The 12,829-nt window shown below is 34.0% G+C and overlaps 1 protein-coding gene across 1 annotated transcript in view; it reads left to right on the top strand.

The window, feature by feature from the left end:
- Nucleotides 1-12,829, top strand: part of LOC106869050 (receptor tyrosine-protein kinase erbB-4) — a 99,315-nt gene that overhangs the window by 71,185 nt on the left and 15,301 nt on the right. Inside the window, exon 12 of the mRNA XM_014914560.2 lies at nucleotides 1,894-2,030. Within this exon, the coding sequence (XP_014770046.1) occupies nucleotides 1,894-2,030 (137 nt within the window). The remainder of the gene's footprint in view (nucleotides 1-1,893; nucleotides 2,031-12,829) is intronic.

Raw genomic sequence — 12,829 nt, 5'->3', positions numbered from 1 at the left:
TATATATATATATATATATATTTTAGGAAATCAAATGTTATAGCTGGTCATAGAGTGGCCATTGGTTTCACACCTGTAAAGCGCTTGGGTGTATAAGCAATTCACCAGACTTACTGCTCTAATGCTTTAGAGTGTGCTTCTTTTATGGATATATGAACTACTGATAATATTTATATATATACATATATTGTATAAAGGATTGTAGGTAAGGCCAAAACAATGCGAAATAAATGCAAGGTAAATCACAAGAAAACAAATATGTGAATTATTGTAGACTTACCTTGTATTCAGTATTTCGGGGTTATGACCCCATTTTCAAGAAACTGACGAATGTTGCCTATGTGATTTACTTTGCATTTACTTTGCATTGTTTTGGCCTTACCCATGGTCCTTTATACAATATATTCTACACAATGCTTCATAGTAATTATTCTATTATAATATATATATATATATATCCATCCATCCATCCAGCAGAAATATATCCAACTGTAGATGACACCAGGTAGCCTAAACTGTGAACATGCTTTACTCAACACACTAATTGACATATACTCATTAGTCCCAAAAATTACATACCTAAACCATTATCGGATATACAGAGGAAGGTGCTATTAATTAGCATGCTAGCAAGATGGAAAAAATGGTAAAGACTAATACCAAATCCATTTTCTGCTTCATTCATTGATTATTATATATAGGGTTGGTGTAAGTAGGCATTAACTCTCACTCTTTCACTATTGCTGTCCTTTCATCTAAAAAAATCTTTCTGCTGTATCTTCCCGCATATAGTCAATGTAGTAAACACTCAGCCCTAGGCATTATATATAGGGTTGGTGTAAGTAGGCATTAAAAATTTGTAATACAATCAATGTTCTTTTTACAAATTTATTGAAACCAATGATACACGTTCTTTATTACATGGGAAAATGAAAGTAAATTTTCATATTTCAACGTAAGCACTGGTGGCATTAACTAGTCTCCTCAAACAGCCAGGGATGGAATGAACAACCTTCTGAAGGACATCGTCTGGAATATTGAGAACCTCCTCAATCCGTGTTTCCAAGTCCTCCAGTGTGTGAGGGTTTGTCTTGTACACTTCCTCTTTTGTGTATCTCCACAGGTAAAAATCACATGGAGTGAGATCTGGACATCTAGACTTCTGTGGTCACAGTCTTCAGGTTCTGGCTCCTGTACATAATGGGGTTTCCATGGATGCAAATTCAAGAGCTGCTTGACATGTTGATCTTTGCAGGCTGCAATTAAACATTTCCTGCTTGGACGGCCACATCTTGCATCGTTCACAGAGTTTGTGGTCATTAGTTTTGCATGACAACTTTTTATTGTCTCTGGACATAGTGTTGCATGCTTACCTTTCCATGCACATCACCATCTCTGAACCAAAACAATAGAATTCCACACTTCATAGTATGCTGCTATCTTAGCTTGCCCCTGAACAGCCAAGCGGCTGGCCCATCTGGAAAATAAGAAATAAGGCCATAAGAAAATTAAAAAAATGTCCATTAGTGTTGTCTGTTTAAAAAATGTTTTCGGCATGACTTCAGTGATACTAAAAATTCTATCAGCAATTTCTAATACCTAGTTACTTTCCACCCGCCCTGTATATATGTATGTATGTGTGTGTGTGTGTGTGTGTGTGCGCGCACGCACACACACACACACACATACACACACTCACACACACACACACACACACACACACACACACACACACACACATATATATATATATACACGTGCATATATATATATATAATGTATGTATATATGGCCCAAAATAGTAGTAACTGTATTCATTTGGTTGACATCAATATTTTTCTCTTGTTCTTGTAGTCTGTCCCTAATGTAATGTCTGTCCCTGTCTCATTGTAGGGTGCGAACCAATGTCATTCTTGTTTAAATGTCAAATTCAAGAGTAGCTGCATTAAAAAATGTCCCAGGAAAATGATTCGAAATAACAAAGGTATTTGTAAATCGAAAAAACGTGGATCCCGAAAGGACCGTAAAAGGTAAATGGCAGATCTTTCTAAGAATTCTGTAATTATATATAATTCAGAGACTGGTTTGTGAAACATGAGAGTGTATACTTTTGGTGCCCTTTTCTTCACATTCTTTTAAGGAGGTCTGTGTGTATATATATATATATATATATATATATATATAGACCAAACTTGCTGGCCTTGTGCTAAAATTTGAAATTATTATTACAGTTCCATTAATTCTCTTCTCTGAATTGGTACATTTTTATTAACCCTGAAAGGATGAAAGGCAAAGTTGACCTCACTGGGATTTGAACCCACAACTCTGAGAATCAGAACAAATACTGTGAGACATTCTACCTGATGTACTAATGACATTGCTAATTACAATATTTTGCTGCTGTTTTCTCATTTTCTTCCACTCCCCACTTTCTTGGTTTGCATTTTTTCCCCCTCCTCTCCCTCTTTTTCTCCTCCTTCTTCTCTCTTCCTTCATTGAACTTCTGTGAAGCTTCTTCCTCACTGTGGCCCTCTGCCACTCCTCCTTTTCATTCCTTTCTTCTTTTCCTTCTTTGTTTTATCCTGTGCTTTCTCTTCTTCAGCTCTGTCTTTCTCTCTCTCTCTTCAACAACTTCCTCTTGTTAATCTTCCTCTTGTTAATCTTCCTCCCTTCACGTTAATAATAAGATTATTTCATCAAAATCTAACTCCTTTAAAAACAACTAAGCAAAAATTAATATTAAACAAATCTTAATGAGAGAATTTTCACATAGTTACATCTGACAAAAGCAACAACAATAGTTATAATTGTAATAACTAAATCTATAAGACAATAACGTGTTTCTAATTGTGAATAATAATACTGATTGACTATAATATCATACTCTAATGACAGATTAAATATATAATAACAAATCACACCAGCTTAGCTATTGAAATGAAAATGTTATGATGTGTGTATAAACAGAACTTATAATTATCCAGTGTATCTCATTTATCAAATGTATTCTGGCTGAGTGTATCTAGGACTATATTGTCTAATGAATCCAATAAGCAGAGGCATTCTAACTGGAATGCTCCTCCCATCTTGTTTTTCTGACAGTGTTATCACAGACTACATTTTCTTATGCATATTTCCTTTTTGTTTAGATGATATTGTAAGACTGCAGGCTGGCGGAACCATTTGTGTATTTGGCAAAATGCTTAGCAGCATTTCTTCCTGCTTTTTACATTCTTGAGTTCAAATTCTGCAAAAGGTCAACTTTGCTTTTCCTTTCAGAATCTATAAAATGCTGACCACAAGGGCTGAAGCTATTGAGTCTCCCATGCCCCGCCAAACTGCAGCCCTTGTGCTAACATTTGAAACCATTTAGATGGTATAGTGTGATTTGTTGCAAGTTAATTAATTAGGTGCTTTACCTCATTATGTAAATCCATTACAGTTGTCGGAGCATTGGAGCAAATGTTTTGTGATCTATTTTCTGGCTTTTTACATTCTGGGTTCAAATCCTGCCAAGGTTAGGTTTGCCTTTCATCCTTCCTGGTTCAATAAATTAAGTACTGGTCTTGTACAGTGGACTAGTGGAATCAGTAGAGTATCAGATGGATCCCTTGTAGTATTTGTTCCAGTTCTTTGCATCCTGGAGTTGATTTGCTTGACTAAAGTGCTCCAGCATGGCCGCAGTCAAATGACTGAAACAAATAAAAGAATAAAATTATATATATATATATATATATATATATTCAAAAATCAGTGAGTGTATTTCACTTGAAATATATATGCTTTCAAAGGCTACTCCTGACTGATGGTGAGCAATGACTCTGAAACTAGTCTCTGGATGCTGGCTTTGCTGGGTGGAGGTGCTTGTCCAACAGGAACGGTGTTTCCTAGAGCTAAATAACAGTAGCATTCTTCCCTTTCATGGGACTGTCACATTAAGTCAACAACATACTATCACTTAATGATGCTGCTACTGCATAAATCTCTCTGTGGAGTTTAGCAATGTATCATTTCTATTTAAATTTAATTTGTGCCAAAATATTTTTGGCACTTTGAAACTGCGACCTGTTCACTGACAAAACTTTGTGCTCTGTGCTGCAGCACAAATTTTTGTCAGTGAACAGGTCACAGCTTCAAAGCGATGAAAATATTTTGGCACAAATTAAATTTAAATGTTGAAGTGAATCTAAAAGGTTTTTTGTGTGTTTTTACATGACTTATAAACATCTTCCACACCGTAATCACGATTTCAGATCAAGTCGCTTGCTATGCAAGTACATCTCCACACACACATATATATGTGTGTGTGTGTGTGTGTGTGTGTGAGTGTGTGTGTGTGTAATGTGTGTGTATATGTACATATGTATATGTTTGTGTATATATATATGTACGTGTATGTGTATATATGTGTATGTGTGTGTATATATATGTAAATATGTATATGTGTGTATATATGTAGATGGGTGTGAATGCTTGTATGTGTTAATCATTATATATTGATAGTGTCATGAAAATATTTTAAAGTTAATACATCTTAATTAATTTAATTTAAAAAAATAATCATGAATTTGGCAGAATTTAGTAAAATATCTTTCTGATTATAAAGCTGGTGTCTGGAATATAACAAGTTTTTTTTAAATAGAATTATGATGGAATGTTTGAATTTTAATTATAAATATATAATTTAGACATTTTGTATCCTTGGATAAAAAGTGGCTTCTGGTTCATTGGTCTGAAGGTTAAGGTTTCCAATTTCCAAGACTTTTCAGTTATAGTAATTCTGTATGATTAAGTGTCAGATTAGAAATCAATGACACTTTTGGTTTGAAAAAATAATTTTATTTTCTAATTACTTTCGTTTTGCTTTAGCCTAGTTTGTTAGTGGATTGCAGTTATTTTTGACTGAAAGTTCATAACATGTTTTACATCTACACATGGTGCAGACACGACTGTTACTACAATCGTAGCTGCATGGTTATGAAGTTTTTTTTTTAACTACATAATTCTGGGTTCAATTCTATTGGGTGGCACTTTGATCAAGTGCCTTCTTTTATTGTCTTAGGTTGACCAGTACCTGAATGAAACTTTGTTAATCTCTTTATCAAATTAATGCTTATTTATTCATGCTATTTTCAGTTAATCATCTATAATCTCATATCTTTGAGATTTTGATGAACTGACTGTTTAGTTTTTGAATAACATTGTTGGGTAGGTGGGAGAGGCAAGATCTAGGTAGTTTGAACTTAGAATAAGTAGATGTATTTGGGTGTAGGAAGGGTTAAACCATATTCTACTGTTTTGAAAAGGAAGGGTCACATTTTAAAAATATAGTCCTTGATGCTTAATGTCTGAGATAAGAAGGACAGGCTGGTCATGGGTGGAAATATATGATCATTTTCTACTCTGTCATGTCTGACCTGGGCCTAAACAGTAATAACAACAACAACAGCAACAACACTTTGAACATGCAGTTCTGCTTGATGTTGCAAGGAATAGAAGAAAAGCATTAAAAACATTAATAATAAGAACAACAACAACAACATTGTTTTCAAGGAGACAATGTACGCTGCTGGAAATATTATTTAATATTTAATAAACTTTATTACAGTAGATGTAGCAGCTGCTTTTTATTTTAGCGCTGATTAAATAATGGTAACAATATTTACAACATGTGAAATAGTCAACATATATTTAATCAAGTTTCTTTTGTTTGTTTTTGTTTTACCTTCTTTCCTTTCATCCTCTCATAATTAGGAAAATCAAATTGATTTTTCAGATGTTTCATTAACCATCACCACCACTACCACCACCACCACCACCACCACATCATCATCATCATCACCACCATCATCATCATCATCATCGTCATCATCATCATCATCATCATTATCATCATCAACATTATCATTTTTGATTATGATTTTTCCATACTGGAATAAATTGGATGAAACTTTTTGAGGAAGTGTTTTATGGCCCAGATGCCCTTCTTGATGCTGGTTCTTTCAGTTGCCTTTTATGAGATACAATGCATCTGTTCGAAAGCCCTAGATACACATAGTATAAAGATTAAAGCTAAGGTAGAAAATTCACAAATGCAACACTACACGCACATGCACACACATACATAAGGCTGCGAGCTGGCAGAAACGTTAGCACGCCGGGTGAAATGCTTAGCGGTATTTCATCTGCCACTACGTTCTGAGTTCAAACTCCGCCGAGGTCGACTTTGCCTTTCATCCTTTCGGGGTCGATTAAAGAAGTACCAGTTACGCACTGCGGTCGATATAATCGAATTAATCCATTTGTCTGTCCTCGTTTGACCCTCTGTGTGTAGCCCCTTCTGGGTAGTAAAGAAATACCACACACACACACACACACACACACTCAAATATACATGCACCCCCCCCCACACACACAGACATCTGGTGGATCCCGTACTTTCACATGGTCAGCTTTCATTTGGTACTTCAAAAGTAGGAGACTTGCTGCTATTTTCATCATTGCACCAAAGGGCAAAACTAAGAATATTGTTTCTCCTGAAGCTTTGAATAGAACATAAAATAAAATAAAAAAATCTACTATAATAATACTCTTGTGTTTTTCTCCGTCACAACATATGAATGACAAGGGAAGGGGTGGGAGATGAATAAGGAAGGAAGGGGTGAAAAAAAATCAAACAGTGTTTCAACTCGGTGTGAGTATATGTGTGTGTATGTAAAAAGGGAGGTTTGTGAATGTTTGTGTGTGTTGTGTGTATGTATGTGTGTCTGTGCAATGGAAGTGGGAGGGTGATATAGTGATACTCTTGTACTCTTGTTTTTTTCTCTGTCACAACATATGAATGAAAAAGTAAGGGGTGATAGAGGAATAAGGAAGGAAGGGGTGATGGCAAAGTGTGAATGTTTGTATGTGTGAATGAACATTCAATGCTGAAAAGAAAAATCAAACAGCGTTTCAACTCTGTGTGAGTGTATGTAAATGTTTGTATGTGGGATTATTATGTACCTTATTAATATATATAAAATACTACAGTTAGCTGTCGTTTTTGACAGCACAGGGCCAGCTAGTTATGTTATAATTCTTACTTCAGTGAAAATTCACCAAAAAATTCTATTTATTTGCCAACTAGTTTGTAATATGCACAGAATGTATGTTACTGCATGCAGTTATTTGATACAGTCCTTGGGCATTACTAAGTATCTCTGCTAGTTTCCGCCAGTATACATGCGTGTGCACACACATGCACACACACATATGCATAGAGAGAGAGAGAGAGAGAGAGAGAGAGAGAGAGAGAGAGAGAGATCCCCTACTTAAATGCTCAGAATATTCATCTCAAATGTATATCAACATTTTACTAATAGCTGGCCATAGATATTATAGATAAAATTGAATAATGTAGGAATTTAATTTAATTAAAAAGAACCGTTAATTAAATTCTTCTGTTCTTCTATATTCAATAAAGACCCATTACAATTTTATTGTTATCTTTTTTTTTTTCCTTTCCTGGTGAATTTTCTCCGTAGACTTCCATCATTAACTGTTTTTCTAATTGAATTTGAGCTAAGAGAGAACTGACTTTCTATATTTAGTCAATAATAATTCTGTTTAACACTCTCTGTCCACAGGCACTAATATACATTGCATATCTATCTAAATGTTTGTGCCTGCCTGCTTGTCTACATGCATATCTTCTGCCTGCATACATAATAATCTGGTCATTCAGCTGTCTACCATATCATACATAAGCGCAACTATTACAGTTTGCTGAAGAAGTTTGCATCCAAACCACATGGTTTGGGGGTTCAGTTCTACTGTGTGTCACCTTAGGCAAGTGTCTTCTGCTAAGCCTCTGGCCAACCAAAGCCTTGTGAGTGGAAATTGAACATCATCATCATCATCATCAACATGTAAAGTATCTGGGCAAGTGACATGTAAAAGCTACCAACCCATGCTGGCAACATGGAAAATGTACCTGTGCTGGTGACATGTAAAAGGCACCCAGTACACTCTTTTGAATGGTTAGCATTACAAAGAGCATTCAACCATAGAAACTAAACCAAAACAGACTGAGCCTGGTGTAGCTTTCCAGTCAAACCGTCTTACCCATGCCAACATGGAAAACGGATGCTATATGATGATGATGTTGATGATGTTCCATGCTGGCATAGGCTGGATGGTTTGACAGGATCCAGTGAGTCTGAAAACTGCATCATGCTCCAATGCCTTCTTTGGCAATGCTTCTATGGCTGGATGCACTTCCTAATGTTAGCCATTTTACAGTATGTTACTGGAGCTTTTCTTTATATATAGCATCAGTTGATGGATGGTGACAAGAAGGACATCTGGCTGTACAAAATCCATCTCAACAAATCTCATCCAACTTATGGAAGCTTGGAGTAGTGTATGTTAAAATAACGATGATGATATATGCATACAATCTACAAAGACTGATCTCAGTATAGACCTGTAAAGACACAAACGTCTGATATATATATATATATGTGTGTGTGTGTGTGTGTGTACCTATCTATCTATCTATCTATCTACCTATCTGTCTGTTTGTATATATGCATATATATATATATATATTGTTTTTCTCACATACCTCCCCTTCTTTTATACACTACTCTTTTCATACCATGGTTTTACTTGAATTAACAACCAGACAGGCAATACAAAATATTATTTAATGACAAAATATTCAAGAATTCAAGACACTACTGTTAATTTCGTCTGTTCATTTTATTAAAAAATTAGCAAAACATTTGTAAAATTTGACAGAAAATTCTATGAAATGACAAGCAAATATTAAATATCAAATTATATTCCATACTATATACAAACAAAAACATACAAAAATTCAATAAAAATATTTTGACACTAACACCAGGTTCCTTGGGAGATAACTACACTCTTTTTAATATTTGTTTGCTTGTAATAATCTTGATTGAGAGGTAGTGAGCATAGCGTCTATTTGTAAATTAAATTGCACATAACCCATGTGCCATAAAAAAGTCTCACTGGAATTGATAATAGTGATAAACAAATTCCTTAAGTTGAATTTTTCAAGCGAAACAATTTGCGAAGTAAGACTCTGTGTGTGTGAATATATATATATATATATATGTAAAGAGAGAGAGGGAGAGATAATGATGCAAAGAAACAAATAAAACCTCTTAGATTAGATATACAAGATATACATACATATCTACATGTCTACATGTCTACATGTCTACATGTCTACATGTCTACATATCTACATATGTATCTACATATGTATCTACATATCTACATATCTACATATCTACATGTCTACATATCTACATGTAAACAGAGAGAAAGTAAAGATTGAAAATATTCAGATGAATATTCAAGTATAAATATATAGTTCGACATTTGCACTACTAACAAACAACCCAGCTTCAGAGTTTTTCCCCTCTATAATTCAGGGACAAGAACTCATACCAAATATTGCCTATACTGCTGAGTGCTTCATAGGTATGAAACTAATGACAACTCTCTGACTAGCTATAATGTTTTACTTTCTAAATGACACATGCGCATGTGCACATGCACACACACTCACACACATGCATACGTGTATGTATATTTACATATATATATATACACACAAATGACGGACTTCTTTCAGTTTCCATCTATCAAATTGCCTCAGAAGGCTTTGATCATCCTGAGACTTTAGTGGCAGACACTTGACCAAAGTGTCACACAATAGGACTGAAATCGAAACCATGCAGCTGGAAACTAAGCTTCTTACCACAGAGCCATGTCTGTGCCTATATATACATACAAACACACACACACACACATATATATGTACACCCCTCCCCACACACACACATGCATACACCCTTGAAAACCTGGTGCAGCTCACCAGCTTCCCAACTCTGTTCAAACCATCCAACCCATGCTAGCATGGAAAACGGACGTTAAAGGAGGATGATGATATATATATATCGTCAAGCAAATATATTATTGGTTATGGTACATAACAGGTTATACTGTTAGTATTAGCTTAGCACCGAATATTTCCACTAGATTATATTGACCACACTTCAGACATGTTGGCTGGAAGTACATAACCTTTTGACATTAAAAAAATATACCGACTTTATTATATTGAGTGTGCTTTTATTTTTGACTTATGGGCATCTTTACTCTGTTAGCTGATTGAGTGCTTTTCTACATGTTGAAGCATTACCACATAATATATATATATATATATTTATTATGTTGGCAACTAAAATTTACTATGCAGTACTGTTACTACATAGATCTCAATCAGAGATTTAAAACTAGTTGTTTTCCTCCTACATACACACACACACACACACACACTCACATATATTCCATATTTTTGAGAGACTAAGCTTTAAAAAAGTCTATATCTAATTATATATATGATTAATTCAAAGAAGTCATTTCCTCATTAAAGATTATATAATCCAAGGTATTCCACTGGTTTAACCTGTATCATAAAATGTGAAAACCATTTGGGATTATTGAAATTATTAATATTTTGGGGAAAAGAAGAAGAGAATGGAGAAGAAATGGATATAATTTATAAATTATTTGTTTGTTATTAATTATTAATCATATCCATTTCTTCTCCATTTTCTTTATTGTTTTCCCCAAATATAAATATACTAGCTGATGTACCCGGTAATTCCTGGGAAAGCGGGGCTTATCCCTTGGTTCCGTTCTCATAATTGTTTCGCTAATCCAATAACAACAATACAAAGTATGTAGCCCTTAAAACGGTTTTTGTGCATTTGCAGAGAATACCAAACTGTCTTACACAGGATCTTGTTTTAGGAATTCCCAATAAGTTATGAATACCCAAATTGTGAAGTCAGTTATGTTAATAACATGAAATTAGTTACCTGATAGTAAGAATTCAAATAAAGTAGCCCTGAAAAGGGCTTCAATGCATTCCCAGAGTATATAGAACTTAGGAGGAGATACTAATAAGGTATGTATACTAAAATCGTGAAGCATGTTACATAATAACAGGTTGATCAGATATAAGATATTAACAATTCAAAGTAAATAACTCTGAAAAAAGCTTTTCAGTTTTTTTCCTCACTTTCTTCTTTGCCATTCTTTGTTACTACTGCTCCAAATGAAATACAGGGTACTTCAGTATAAAGTAATGTTTTTGCAAAGTCATCACTGATGCACAACGAAAAGAACTCTGTCAATGTTGTTCTCATATGTTGTTCATTGACAGCCATATATTTTCTCACTATTTCTGAGCAATATTCTTTGTTCATCAGGTTGATGAACTTGCAGTCTCTCTATTGCAGGTGCTCTTTCATGAATTGAAAGTCCTAAAATGGATGCAACTGTTTTGGATGGTCCAGTATACCTACCCATTAGATACTGACTAATTTCGTTATCATTGTTTATTTGAACAGAAGCTTGATCTTTTCCTTTCAGCATGTATTTGATGACGTGCTTAATTTACCTCACTGAGGCAACAATTACAATGTTGCAGTGGCATTAGAATGCTCTTAAAAGAGTTTCATTATAAGGTACAATCCATTTGTTGTTTTGTTTTTCCATTGCAACTGATCTTTGTATATAAAGAGATAGTCTATCTGTTTTTCTGCCTTTTGATTAAGATGATAAATATTAATATTTTATTTTAAATAGGATAGTATATTTCCTCTTTAAGAAAAAAAAAAAAAAAAAATCAAGTAACTATGATTCAAAAGATATCTCAGAAATATAGGGAGAATTTCTCCTTCAGTCCATGGCACACAAAAGTTGTATAAATGATTAAGGGAGGAAAACAGAAAGTAAGAAAAAGGGGAAAGGATGGATGACAACTTTTTGAAGAGTCGGTTTTCAACTTGATTTTTTTTTCTTAAAGGGGTAAATGACTATCCTATTTGTAATCTTTATCATCTTAATCAAATAGTAGGAAAACAAACTTTGAGTTTTAGTTTAATATTGATAGATATGCAATCACACTTACTTTCCCACCTACCTATCTCTCTCCTTCCTTACTTCTAAATGTCTATTTAATGTTCCAATGGAGACTGCTATCTATTTTTGTTTTTGTTGCAACATTTGTGTTTATCCAGCATGTTGGTTCTTTCTAAGATGCATTGGTTATACAATTTCCTACTTTACAGAAACAATCTCAAGAGATTTCCTTAGGCGTCTTTCTATATGACAATATCTACTTACCTAACATAATAATTATAATTTAATGGAGAAAATTTTCAAATAAAAATATTCACACATAAACAATTAAGAAACACATTATCTTTGGAGAAGTCTTAGGCAATAGAAAAACAAATTGTCAATATTATTAATTATCAGTTATTGTCATTGTTGTTGATACCCTATAGCATATAACTGTATTTCTTTTATATTCTATGCTGACACACCACAATAGTTGACTTGGCCTTTCATTTGATGGTGCAGCTTTGTTGATAACATGTTTCCTTAGCTAGCTACATGTTTTTACAATATCTAGGAAAAAATACAAATAGACACTGTATTATCTGGTTAATCAAAGAAACAACAGCATATTATATCATATTTAGAAAAAAAATAAAGCATCAATAATTGTTATCTTAGGAAGCACAATGAGGAAAATTCAAGGCTCTTTCAATAACCACCATTTCTGCCTTCCTATCTCCCAAATTAAAATATCCAGATATATTATTCATGCGTGTGTGTGTGTGTGTGTGTGTGTAGACACTTGTTTTTATATCAAAATTTCAATCTAGCTTCTTATTTATATATTTTGTTTATGTGGTTTGATTATTTTATATATAACTCTAAGCTGAGT

Source organism: Octopus bimaculoides, chromosome 10, assembly GCF_001194135.2.
Source record: "Octopus bimaculoides isolate UCB-OBI-ISO-001 chromosome 10, ASM119413v2, whole genome shotgun sequence".
NCBI lineage: Eukaryota > Metazoa > Mollusca > Cephalopoda > Octopoda > Octopodidae > Octopus > Octopus bimaculoides.
Note: the sequence above shows the minus strand (reverse complement) of the source record. Positions and strands in the feature narration are given on the sequence as shown.